This window comes from Melanotaenia boesemani, chromosome 22, assembly GCF_017639745.1.
Source record: "Melanotaenia boesemani isolate fMelBoe1 chromosome 22, fMelBoe1.pri, whole genome shotgun sequence".
NCBI lineage: Eukaryota > Metazoa > Chordata > Actinopteri > Atheriniformes > Melanotaeniidae > Melanotaenia > Melanotaenia boesemani.
Window position 1 is genome coordinate 20,377,413 of NC_055703.1, and position 14,066 is coordinate 20,391,478.

Sequence of the window (14,066 nt, forward strand, 5' to 3'; positions counted from 1 at the left end):
TTTAGATGCATCTCTAACATGCTGTCGCATACAAGAACAAGATACAAAAAGATCCATTTGCAATTTAAATGATTATAAAAGGTCAAGGCTTTCTTTAAATCCTTTTTTTTTTGTTTTGTTTTTTTTTCATATTTATTAGCTCACAATCTAAAAGAATGGGCTTCAAACTTTGGCGCCCTGCAGCTCATGTAATATTAGGTTAAAGGCTCTCAGGACCATATAATGTGTACTATGAACTGAAGGATCGACCTCAATCACTGATCTTGTCCGATGGAAAGTTCTGCTTATCAGCACAACAGTGATCTGTCTTTTACCTCTGCCAGCTGCAGAAACGGGGAACAAGAAATCAAAGAGGCTGCATGACCACAGTGTAAACAGTGTTTTCTCTCGTCAAGTTGCCTGCACCTCCTCTGCCCGTCAAGCTGCCTGCGACGTTGTCAACGCCTGCTGTTATCTGTGGAAAAGGAGCAACACAGCCTTCTAAAAGGTTTTGTTTTGTTTTGCTCTTTTCATGCTTTGATTATTTGATCGTGTGATGACAAAGAGCGCTGTGAGTGTTGTGCCTGACTGATGGATGAGAAAATAAGAAATCTCTAGAGCTTCGAGAATCATAGCTGTGATGGTGAAAGTGCTAAAGTGAAGTTTCATCATACTATTTCCAAGCATTTGCCTTATAAGTTTGTCTGTGTTTGTGTTTCCAGCTACAGCTCAGAGTCTCTAGTTCTGCTCCCATCATGGACCACACGGCTGATCAGTTTTCTAAACCAGATTTCTCCATCAACATGACGGCTGCCAACACCACCTCCCTTTCCACATTTACTCTGTCACCTGTAATGGACAAAGTTGTCAACATACTTATGATCATTATCCTTTTAATCACAATGGTTTCACTGGGATGCACCATGGAGGTGTCCAAGATTAAGGTCAGGCGCATACTGTTCATACAAAATCCCTCAATTTAGAGAACTTGTGTCTTTATAATTTATGGTGATAACAACAGTCTTCATGACTGGATTGAAATTCCTATACTCTTTTTCTGTCCAGAATCATATAGTGAAACCTAAAGGGGTGGCCATCGCAGTTCTTTCCCAGTATGGCATCATGCCTCTCACTGCTTTTTCCTTGGCCAAGGTGGGTGAAATTTACTCTGTAAATGGTTTAATAAGGAATAAAGAAAGCAGCTGTTTCAGTATTCAGCAACAAATCTGTGAGGCTGCAGAGGAAATCATTATAAATGTTTTGAATGAGTCACAGCTCTGAAGTGCACTCAGACTCAGAGCCGTGCTGTTCGGAGTCCTGCAGAAAGAGGTTTGGCATCGTTTTGATGAAATAAGCAAAGTTTTCTCTGAAAGAGAAAAAGTATCTTGGTGGCAGCATGTTTTGCTGCAGAACATGTTAAAATATCCTCTGGCATTACTGGTTCTTTCACACTTTCACAAAGTTTTTTTTTACTACGTGGTGAAATCTAGTGAAAAGGTTTCTTTCCCTTTTAGGCTGAAATGAGAATTTCACATTTTGATTTGACAGATTACAGGACAGATTTCCATTTTTTCTGTGATAAGAAAGTGTTATTTATTGATCCTGTTTCTTTTTGTCTTTTTTTTTCCTTTTTTAAGCTAAATTTTCTGAGCTCATGCAGTGACATGAATCATGTCTGCTTTAAATCTGAAGCAGTATGATTGCCAGTACCTCTGATAAATGAGAAGGAAAAAAAAAAGACACTTAAATACAAGTTTTCTATTCTTGTTGTGTATTTAGAATCCTTATAGACTCAACTTTGTGTCTACTGGTAAAAAATAATAATAATTTAAAACTGCATGCATTTATTGATTTGGAAAAAGGACAAAATTCCCAGTAAGAAGAATAAAAATTGGCTGCAAACAATGCTGAAGCAAATGGACTCTGAAAAAGACACTTGATAATTTAAAAGATTATGAATCTGGACTTAGTAAAAGAAATTTAACTCATAAAACAGATTTCTTGCAAAATTATGAATAGCTACAATCTGTACATTTAGTGTAAATTACATCTTGTTTAGTTAGTTCTCTGAAAGATCCCTCGTTTGCATCCTTTACCTCCACGTGCCACATTGCCTTGGCTGACATCTGACCAGCACAACACCACTGTTACAGCTTTGTGTCATCATGTTGTGTTGCAGGGCTTCCAGCTGCCTGAAATGACGGCTGTGGTTATTCTGATTTGTGGCTGCTGTCCTGGAGGAGCTCTGTCCAACATCCTGGCTCTGGCACTGCAGGGGGACATGAACCTCAGGTACAAGCAATTGTTGTGACTTACTACTGCTGACCTGAGGCGATTAAAACTCAAATGAACAAGGGAGTTAAGCCTTTTCATGAGATTAGTGGCAGATTAGGAAATGTTTACAGAGTCACATTGCTTTTTAAGATCATTATTAAAAGTGTGTTATTTGTGTGCTTTCGCATAACAGCTCTGGAATAAACCTACACGCGCTCATACAAACTCCTTTTAAGAAAAAAGCACAATATTTTCTTACAAAGCTGAGACCATTGACCTTGAGTTCATTAACCTTATTACATGTGCCGGCACTTTCTTTAACATATTTATAAAGTGCCAATCAGAGAACATCCTGTGGCACCAATCATTAGAGTTGAATGACCTGCAAGACATCACCGGGCTGGTTATAAAGTGGAGATTTTATCATAATGAAGTGATACTAAAACCCCTTTGCTATCAACAGTCAGGTCCTTCACCCCGTTACGTCTGTCCTGATGTGCACATCATCGTCGCTCTGTGTTCAGAACATTGCCGTCCTATCTGGTGTCTGGGAAGCTTATCTGACCTGCAGATGTTTGGTACGGTCTGAGAAGCTGCTCGAGGCATTAATTAAGGCCATAAAACAGTTTCAGGTGCAATAACTGAGTTGTTTGTGTTGAGATTTTTAACAATTCATTGAAAACAGCTATCAAAAAGCACCAGTTTTGAGTCAACTTGGCTGTCACGAAAAGAATATTTCTTAAGTAAATAAGCAATTAAAATGATGTCACATTCTGTATTTGCTATCATTAAACTGTGTAAATGTTGAGTAATAGGACGATATGGGAGCTGTACATTTTAAACCATTAAACCAGCTGGCAGTTCATTTATGAAACTTACAGTTAACAAGTACTATAGCTGGTCACTGAAGGCCATATCAATAAGATATACAGCTTTATTATGTAGGAGTGTGCCGAGCATTAAAACAATCCCCTAAAAAGTCATATTTAAAGTTTACACAGCTTTCTGGTATTTATGTAATCCACTCTGTATTTTCCTCAAATGTGAAGCAAGGAAAGTTATTGTCCAGATTTCTTGTTTTTTTTTTTATATATATATAAATTTTCCAATTAAAGAGAAAATCCCTCTCATTCTCAACCAACATGTCCTTTATAACGGCTATTAAGTTAGGATCTCTCTTATTAACAAGCCTGTGAAAGTCTTGTTTTTCTTTATATCCCCACTCAAAAATCCAAGGCAATGTTACCAACACACCGAAGTTCTGCAAGTTTGAGATGTTTTCTTGTTTCAACACACCTAAAACAAATGAGTGACTCACTGAGCAGATCTTGATGAGCTGTTGGATCCATTTAATTTGAATCAGGTGTGTTACAGCAGGAAAACATTGTTCTTGGTCTACTGTTGACCTCATGGAGAAATCATTGATAACTCGTTCAAACTTTCTTTCTTTTAAAATTTGCTCAAATTTGAACATTTGTTAAACTACTGCAGCTTCCTTTATCATGGCTCAGATCAGTCATCACCACTCAGGACGCAGCTGTTCGCATGCTGACTGCAAGGCGACGACATGACTGCATCATCCCTGTGCTTGCTGATCGTCCAACTTTAAAGAGTTAAAATCCCCAAAATCTTTGCATGTTTTGTAGTTTTGAGCAGGGCAAATGTTCAAGAGATAAAAGCTGAAAAAAACAAATGTATATCAACCTGATAAAATCTTAAGCAGTGAACATTTTTGTGCTGAACGACTCAAGAGGTTATTTTTTTTAAGCGTTATGCTAACCTACAATATTAGAAAAAATTTAATTTAAATTCCAACTTGTCAGGAGAGACTTTGTTACAAACCATTGTGCCATAAGCACTAACACAGCCAAAATGCTGCCAGACGAAGAGCAAAAATGTGCTCAAATGCACAATAATGTTCACAGTGATGCATAAAGTTAAGGTTTTATTATGTTATTTGTTTTGCGTTGTTTTATTTTTTATTGTACAGCACTTTGGGAAACTGGGATTGCTGTAAATGCTTAACAATTTGGAAATGCTTTGTAGATCATGTTTTTCTTTAGGGGCAAAATTTAAAAATGTCTTTCTAAAAATCCTCTTTTTGTCTGGTTGTGTGACATTTTCAAGTTTGAAGGTTAGGTTGGTGCACATGTGAAGGTGTGTCTGGAAAACACACCTATGGGACAGTAATTAGCTCACACCTGTTCACACAGATGAGGAAGAGCACTATTTAAGATAACTGGTCATTAAGGTCTCTTCTTACAACATTTTGAGGTCCAGGAGGGTTGAAACAATAATATGACTGATAAATGGGGATGATGAGGGATTTGGAACTTGGGTAAAAACTTCCCACATATGAAACTTTTGGATATGTAAAAATCTTTAAGAAAGCATGTTGGATTTTTATATTTTCTATACATAACATGTTGAGAGTATGGAGATCATGAACTACTTGGAAACCAGAAATAAACCCAAACTTTTCAAAGCATCCAAGCCAGAGGATGTTAGTTGAACAAAGCTGGACAAAAACCATCAAATCATGTGAAAGTCCAGTCCAATCATTCCCTTTCCTGTCTCCTCAGCATCGTGATGACGACCTGCTCCACGCTGTTGGCTCTGGGCATGATGCCTCTCCTGCTTTTCCTCTACTGTCAGGGCTTCTCAAGCCTGCAGGGCGCCATCCCTTATGTTGACATCATTATTTCACTGGTCACAATCCTCATACCTTGTGGTGCTGGCGTCATCCTCAACCACTACCGGCCGCAGTACTCCAAGATCATCACAAAAGTCAGTGCATATTGTTTTTTTTTATAAACATATGCATGTACAAATACAATATGAATGTATATATACTCACACACATATATAACCACATACATACATTGTTAATTATATTGTTTTACATTTACATATGCTATTTATACTTTTTGAATACCATTTCTTTAAATGTTTTCTAATGATGTTTGGATATTATTTGAGTTCTCCCTGAAAGAACTGAGATCAGAATTGGATGTAAAACTAATACTCGGAGTATGCTGATTAATCATTTGCTGCAATGTTTCTGTTTTCCATCAGTTTCACACATTTACAATATAAAAATAAGCTTATTGACTTCTTTCATGAACCAAAGCCGCTTGACCATACTGATATTTCACAATCATACAGATTTATTGTTTTTTTTTTTTGCAGAAATAAGTAAATGTGACCTTGTTGGAGGACTATTTTTAATTTAAAACTTTCAACTTAAATATAAACCGGGTGTTTATGGGAGCAGAGTGATAGAAGTGGCGGCTCTAAATGAACAGCTTGTTTTCTTTTTACCTGGCTCTTTAATAGTTTTTGGAGCTGTTTCACAAAGATTAACACTTATTTGGATTAGTTTTTAGGAAAATATCTAATACAATCAGAATGTTTTATTCTATATTTGTTCATATAAAAGTATAGTTGCAGATGAATGAGTTAAACGAGCCTGATTGTCCTCCTGTGCTGCTCTTTTCAGGTTGGCCTGACGATCATGATGCTGTCCATTGTGGTGATCGGTGCTCTTGCCAGCTTTGAAATCGGAGGTTCCATTTTGGCTGTGTTGTCTCCTCCACTCACGGCCATTGCTGCCCTCATGCCCTTCATCGGCTATGCCTTTGGTTACATCATCTCCTCGCTCTTCAGATTAAACCAGTCGTAAGTGAGGAGGAGAGTTATTTGACTGATATGGTGACAGGTGGCGTTGAACAAGCCTTTCTGTATATTTTATGACTTATGTACAAATCTTCCCCCTCCTCCTCATCCTCTTTAGGGAGAGGAGGACTGTTGCTATGGAAACAGGCTGTCAGAACATCCAGCTGTGCGCGACCATACTGAAGATAGCCTTTCCTCCAGCAGTCATCGGGCCTATGTTTCTGTTCCCCATGGTCTACGCGTCCTTCCAGCTGACTGAGGCGGCGGTGCTCATCGTGCTGTTCAGGTGTTACCAAAGATTCACCAGGAAAGAGAAAGGTGAGAAAGCTGCTGATATTAAACAGCTTTTATGACAGGAGAAAATGGCATTTTCTTTATCTTAAACTCATCAGTGAAAGATTAACTGGGTGGAGATGTGTCCATCCTCTGGTTTAAGCACCTCAAAGGGATGACCTGATTGTTTCCCCACCATGATCACCTCTGACTCGCCTTTACTCACCTTTCCAGACTAAATGATTCAATAGTTTTACAAACTGAACTAATAAAAATCAAAAGTTGTCATTGGCTAACACATGACCCATGGTGGCTGATCAGAGTTGTTGGCCTTTTCTGCTTTAGTGACTGAAGGGATTAGAAGTGCTATTTTAACGACTCAGCTCTTTCTGGAAAGGAAGAATATTTGGAAAGATGGGAATTCAGTTTGAAAACTGTTGGGTAAAGCTTTTTAAAAAATACTTTAATAGTGATGGATGTAGTCCTTTAACTTCTTCTTGACTAGAGCCCCATATACAAGGGGCAGGATGAGATACGTGCAGTAGGGATCTCTACATGCTAGGAAGCACCAATCCGAACATGTAACGTGCTATAATCACAGGGAGAAACTCAGCTAATAGATCCTACAAAGCACTGACTACCAAACAAAACATTATTCAAACCCCTTAACTTTGACATAGTAATATCTTAATTTTAACACTTCTGTATTAATATCACGATTCAGCTTTGAAACCATAATTATACATATAGCTCTTGTAGTTGTGAAAATAAACCTAATTTATTGTTGGTATGTCATTTAGAACAGGAAGCAGAAAAAAAGGACTTGTCAAGAGGAGGTTAAGGATGATGACATATTGTTTGGTTGTAGGTGAAATATATTCTGTGATAAAGAAGTGAGTTTTAACCATAATTTTAAGGATTGCAAGTCATAGTAAGACGAATGACTAACACCAAATCCAGCCTCTTAACATGTAAGCGTACTGGTTTTAATTGTAATCCTCTTGTTTGACCTTTAGAGCCTTACCAGACGGTTACTACTGAGGACAAACTGAAAGAGGGGACTGTGTGATGGATGAACATCCTGGATTTTACACATGTGAAAAGAGAAAACCTGCAGATCACCAGACTACCTGAGCTACTTGAGACAAAAGATGTGGAGATGACTTCACTAAAGGATGGTCATCATGTACCAGATGTTTTTTTTTTTTTTTGTAAATTTGTTGTCATTTTCATTTTGAGCACAAATAAAGACAAAAAATCCATTTAGCTAAAATTGGTTTATTGATTAAGTCTATTGTTTTCATACAACTTAAACATCTATTTCTTTTTTTCCCCACAGAAAATAAAGTCCTCCTGTACAAAAAAAAAAAACAATGTTTTTGAAACTTTTGCCTACATGTTCATTTGAAGCACAGTAACATCACAGCACCAACACATACTCCTGGAATTACATTTAAATGCTTTTAACAGAACATTGCTAATCAGCTTGCATCCTGTGAGCGAAGAAGTGTTAACTTTATACTTGATTTGCCTCTTTAACCAAATCCAATTTCAAGATTTTATAGGACACGTGATATTCATTTACAGCCATTTAACTGGTGGAACAACATGGAAATTGTACACAAATGGCAGTTATAGTGTTGGATTATATTTGAGCTTTAAGCTCAAATAAAAGGGTGTCCAGTAAAATGAAATTATATTAAACAGAAGCACATGCAAGGATCCTAAATTAAATCTATCACACACAATCACACAAAAGCTGTGCTAGGTACAAAGGGTTAGAAAATAAAAAAAAAAGGGCCTTGGAGAACATTAAAAAGTCCAAGACAAAAATGTTCCAATGACGAGCAAAAATATCACCAAAAAAAAAAAAAAAAAAAAAAAAAAAAAAAAAAAAAAAAAAAAAAAACTTTGGAAAATCGTCACGACTCATCAAAAGCATCTATGTACTGCTGGAGGATGCAGAATCCTTGTTTGGAGTTTTTTTTTTAATGTGGACAGTCATGTAAATGTCCCATAATTGGGGTGTTCAGTGAGAGGAAATGTTGCAGGAATTCAATGGGCATGCGTATCGGTCCAGACTTCACATGGATAACAAAGCATCACTGTGTAGCAAGTTTTCTCTTTTTTAATTTGAGTTGTTTAAGTCAAATGCCCCTCTTATTCAAATATCTGGTTAAACTGTTCATTGGTGATGATGATCTGCATGAATAGGAAAAACTTTGAGACAGTTGCAAGAAAGTTCCAGAAAAGAAACAAAACTATACTTAAAAGCGAACCCTTTGCTTCCTCCTGTCAGAGGAGGTGGAAAGAGCCCCAGCGTGCCAACTCCTCCGAGTTGTTTCTGCTTTTGATTCCCAATAATTGAACTTTTTAGCGCTGGCTGTCGGTAGAAGGAGATCTAGAGCGGGAACGGGAGCGTGAACGGGAGCGTGAACGAGACCGGGAGCGGGATACAGAGGCTCTCTGAGCAGGTGGAGGAGAGGATGGAGTGACAGACTTGCTCGTTTTGGAGGAGCGTTTGTTGGGCTCCTTTGATTTGGGGCTCATGGAGGAGGTGCCGCCTGCAGGTGAGCCGCTGCGGGAGCGGGAGCGGTGGTGGGCCTTGGCGGGGCTGCGAGAGCGTCTGGGAGAGCGGGACTGAGAGCGACCACGGGATCGGGAACGGGACCGTGAGCGGGATGAGCTCTCAGAGCGGGAACGACTTCTTGACCTGTTTTAAAAAAAAAAAAAAAAAAAAAGAGAAACATACAGAAAGGAAAAATGAAGTGTGATGTAACACTTATTTGTGACATAACTATGAAACACTTAAGCATTATGTAAGGAAGGGGGAGGGGCTTAAATAGTTCTAGATAGAGGGCAATCAGGTCTCACCGCAATGTAACATGGGAGAAGCTCAAGACATATTTGAAGCAGAATTACTAGGAATTTTGTTTGTTCAACCATCTTTTACATGTATATAAGATACTGTATTTTATTTTTAACAATTCCCTTTGGATTATGACAATTTAAATCTCCAGTTTGACCTTATAACAAATCATAACCCAGCAGGATAGAGTGATTTCAGCTGAAAACTAATAAATCAACATCTTTTTTTTCTTTCCCTTGACAGTATGGCCATATTCCGTCATAATTCCATGATCTCAAACTGTTACGCAGGGTTATTAGCCACCACAGAGTTCATACCTTACACCAGAGAAAATTCGGGATAAGGATTAGAAAACTACAGTGGTCTAATTCTCAGACTAATCCAGACTGTTTGCACTGTATAAGTGCACAAAAAACACCACAAGGAAAGTGTGGTATGAACAAAGCAGATGCATGTTGTTGGTTTTAAGACAGTTCTGTCAACTTCTTTCATTTAATCTGTTATTTTGTGCTGAAGCTTCCTGCAGAAACACACCTCTTTTTGGCTGCTTCGATGAGTTTGATTTTCCTGCCATTGATCTCCTTCCCAGAGAGCTTCTCAAGGGCGTTTTTCAGATCGCTGTAAGAGGCAAACTCAACCACCCTGCATATAAAAAAAAAAGTTAAAAATACAAACGCATCGACCCATGACACATGTAACCAGCATCCAGGTAACAGAATGCAAGCGAGCTTACCCTTCATTGAGCTTGGGACGATGTGCATCTGCAAATGTCACCTCCCCAGCTTGTCTCATGAAATCTTTCAGGTCCTACACATGCAAACTTCGGTCAATTATTTTTGGATGCTCACAGTAAACGTACACAGGCTGAGACATAAAGTGGACTGATTTACCCAAAGGAAGAGATGGTTAGATTCTCAGAACTACACAGTCTACTACAAATAAGGAGGATGAGTCCAAGAAACTCAGTCTGTTCAATCATTTTGTCAAAATATGTTTATCAGAAAAACAAACAAATGATAATAAAAATAATAACAAAAGACTACAATACCTTAGAGAAATTAAAATGTTATTACTTCTAAATATATTTAGCAAAGGTGCTGCGACTGAACAAACTTGTTCTTGTAACAGCTTTGAGATTCTTGGACGCACCTCTCATCTCAACTACAGAGAGATGAACACCATCTGCATGAACTGAACAGCAGTGGCGCCACCTGGGCATCATTTGGCACTAAGAGCCCCATTTTCCCTGGCAAGGAGGGCAGTGGGCTCGGCGCCGGGACCGTCCCTGCCTCGGCATCCCACCTCAGTGAAGAGAGTGAACAGGGTGGAAGAGAGGAAACTACTACCTGAGAGCGAAACCCTTTGGGGTGGGCCGCAGGCTCTCCGAGCCCACCATAACCAGGATAACAGCAGATTATATCCATGGGCACCTGGGAGGAATTCACACTCTCTCGCGATGTGCGGGAACACCACAGGGGGGAAGGGAGGGGGGATATCAATCGATCGAAGCCCCTCAAATTAACGAACCATCGATCAATACGGAACCACCATCACCATCGACTCTCGCTCTTTCCTCTGCTTTCTCTCTGCCAACTCTGTTTCCTCTCTCTCGCTCTCAACCACACACCAGGCGTTGCGAGCGAGCGAAGGGCCGCCAGCGCCTCTAGTGTGGAGCGAGCGCTCACATGACCAGCAGGCATCAACTAGGAGTAGGACAGACTGGCTGACACCACAGGCTCAACCCAGACAGAAGGACCCAGAAGGGGTTAACTCCACCATAAGCGAGCTCTTCCATATGACACAACAGTCAGTCAGGCTGGCAAATAAAGGGGTGGAGAATTGGTTAAAATTTGAAAACAGGAACAAATTAAGTGTTTTGTTTGTTACTGCTCTTTGAGTCATTACTGAACTGCATAAAATGCAGATTAATAAGAGCTTGTTTTATTCTGCAAACACAATTTGGGTTTAATTCAGTTATTAAAACAAGCCTGAAATTATTGATTTAAATTCATAAACAGAGTCTGTTGGATCTTAGCAGCAATTCTACAATGGTATGTGTATTATAGGAGGCAGACAAATGAAGGGTGTGACATTTGTGATGCTGCGGCTTTTAAAGACAATACAAACCTGCCAGCTGACACGAGACGACAAGTTCTCCACTATCAGACGGTTCTCAGTGCGCATTGGTGGAGGGTTTCGACTGGGGAGGGAGCAAGGAGTAAAACGTGAACAACATTCATTCAAATCAAGGAGAACATTTTGAGTACATGAGCTTAAAGTGCTTGTTATCTGTCTACTAACTGGAGTTACCAGTAAGAATGAGATCAACACAAATTATAAATCATTATGGATACATTTTCCAGCTCAGAAACAATGCAAAGTAAAAATTATTAAGAAATCCATTAACAGTAATGAAAATGGTGAGGTGTTTACCTCCGACTGTTCTGAGAGCCTCTGCCATAGCGATCGGAGAAACGTCCACCTCCGCCGCCACCGCCTCGGCCCCGACCACCCCGCAGGCGTACACGAGCGTGCTCGATGGTCACCCTGATGTTACAGGAAGGAAATCTTTAGCAAGGACACCAACTTTTTTTTTTTTTATTTAAACTGCATGAACAGCAAATACAACAAAAATAAGCATATTAAAATTAGGTCTTATGAAAAGATTAAAGCCCAGACAAGATACACAAATATACTTATAGAAAGAGAGAAAAAGACAAGAAAAACAAAACAAAAACAAAATGCAACTAAAAGAAATTAGTAATTAAGGACACCAACTACAGGAGCTTTCAGGGTACAGGAAATTGATCAGCGTCTGCACAGCAGAAACTGCAGAAGCAACTGTGATGCAACCTAAAGGCCTATTTATGCTCCCTTGTGTGTTCAGACACCGTTTGGCAGCAGTAATGCATCGATATAAAACGTCCTAAACGCATACTCTTTATTCAAAAGCTTGCACAATTTCTACAGTTGTGCTCGTCTTAAATCTTTTTCTGCTTTGTTGTTCCCTTCCTGGTACTATCTTCTTCTTCTGTGTTTTTTCTTTCACTTAGTGCATATCAGCCATTCTACTCAGCACGGCCCCGTGATTTCTGGTGGTATTGCTCCGTCTTCGACATCAAACCTGACGGATAGTTAAGCTATCCCTTGAAAACGGACCAAATTATACGTGTGGCCGACTCAGAAGACTGTCCGACTGTCTATGTGTCTGCCTTCTGTGTCAAACATAATGGGCCTATATACTGTGAATAGTCAAAAATGACTTTACTGTAGGTGATGTGGGCATTTCAGAGATATCCATGTCTCTACTACCCACCAAGTCACTGTAACTTCAAAGTAGTGCAAATGTAGCCAGGAAAAAAAATCTTTATGGTGCATTTTAGACAAGTTTTTTGACAGATTTGTAACTTTCTAGTAACCAGAAACCTTCAAAGACCTTCCAAACCTTTTACTTTTTGCCTGTATTTGCACCATTAATAGGAAAGCTACAGCGTTCAAAGTGGGGAAACAAAGTAAAGTCCAAAAGTAATGAACTCTTCAAGCACAAAAACACTTGGCGAAAAGAGCCAGTAGATGAATGAATTTATTAACACCACACAGTAAATCAAATTTACAACAAGAGAAAATCCCTACCTTTCATTGCAGAGCTCTTTGCCATCAAGCTCATACACAGCATCTTCAGCATCTCTGGGGTCGTCAAACTCCTGCAACAAACCAAACATATAAACATTTCCACACAGAGTTTCAACATTTAAAAAAAAAAAAAAAGGTGTAACCATTTTTATGATAGGTCTTTCACAATGTGTCATCTAATCTTCATTTTGTACACATTCTTCTTGTTATTTTAGTTTGTAATTATGTGCGAAGCCAACTGGGATTTATGTCCCCTTTACAACAAAAATAAAAAAAGGTGATTGGATCATGCTCAGGCCAGTGGAGCAACTCAAGGGGATATCACTTTTTGGTGTAAATAGGCAAAACCAAATAAAACATGCAATCTTAAAGCATGTGGCAATAGCAAACAACAATGTCTTGAGGGACATAATTTCTTTATTAGCATGAACGACAGGAGCATAGAGTTCTGTGCACCAATTCCACATTATCCCTATAGATTCGCTTTGGCCCACACGAGCATACACACGGAGCTCCTTTTGCATTTTGTATGCAAGACTAAATATTCCTTAATTCTGTCTATAAATGTACAAAAAACTATGCTTTATTACGTTCATGCATTTAGACGAAAATGCTCCATTAAACCGCTGAAGTAGATTTTTATTTAGTCCTTTTTATTTTGCATTCTATCGTTGAGATCAAACTTCTTTGTATGCGTGGGTGTGGCAGAAAACACGAGGGCCGCAGTAAATTAAGACAAGCTTCACTTCACAGAATCAATAAATTAAATATATATCCAAACTGGATTAATTATATTGGTATAATAAGATGCAGAAGGCGCCACATCCCCTACAGGCTTACAGTATGGTTAAATGATCCTGACCCACTTCCCGCTGCAGTGACTCACCACGAAGCCGAAGCCTCTCTTCAGGTCTATATCTCGTATGCGGCCATATCCTTTGAAAAACCTCTCCACATCCTTCTCTCTGGCCGATGGGCTCAACCGGCCGATAAAGATGCGACATCCACTCATGTTGACTGTTACGTCTGGTTAACTATAAACAGAACATTAATGTTATAACACAAATTTAAATGTCAGAGATCCCCATTTGTGTGAGAAAACTGAGGCCTAGCAAGCGATTTACCCAAACCGCGCCACAAGCTAACTTATCTGTTGGATTAAAAGGTGGCTAATGGCTTATTTTACTTCTAAACCTGCATATTTTGCACAGTGATGGTATAGTGAATATTAATCAGTAAACGCATACCTTTCCACGATCGTAGAAGTAATTTTCTGCTTCGACTGTCGAGAGCACTCTTCAACACCAAAATAAAACAAAATGGTGCCTCCACTTGTTCAGGGCGGGGTCTCATTTGAGAACCC

General features: G+C 39.1%; 2 protein-coding genes across 2 annotated transcripts; one reads left to right on the forward strand and one right to left on the reverse strand.

Annotated features, from left to right (window-relative positions):
• The first annotated feature begins 146 nt into the window (after positions 1–146).
• On the forward strand, positions 147–7,987 carry slc10a1 (solute carrier family 10 member 1). The gene is made up of 8 exons (XM_041976097.1): positions 147–487; positions 702–923; positions 1,045–1,131; positions 2,159–2,271; positions 4,836–5,040; positions 5,753–5,931; positions 6,047–6,246; positions 7,218–7,987. Exons 2-8 carry the CDS (start codon positions 735–737, stop codon positions 7,268–7,270), a joined length of 1,026 nt encoding a protein of 341 aa, XP_041832031.1. The 5' UTR covers positions 147–487; positions 702–734; the 3' UTR covers positions 7,271–7,987.
• Positions 7,464–14,066, reverse strand: srsf5b (serine and arginine rich splicing factor 5b). Its single transcript, XM_041976098.1, has 8 exons — positions 13,951–14,066; positions 13,590–13,737; positions 12,704–12,774; positions 11,504–11,617; positions 11,198–11,270; positions 9,804–9,877; positions 9,605–9,712; positions 7,464–8,914 (listed from the first exon to the last, which is right to left on the reverse strand). The coding sequence occupies exons 2-8, from the start codon at positions 13,713–13,715 to the stop codon at positions 8,575–8,577; spliced, it is 906 nt and encodes a 301-aa protein (XP_041832032.1). The 5' UTR covers positions 13,716–13,737; positions 13,951–14,066; the 3' UTR covers positions 7,464–8,574.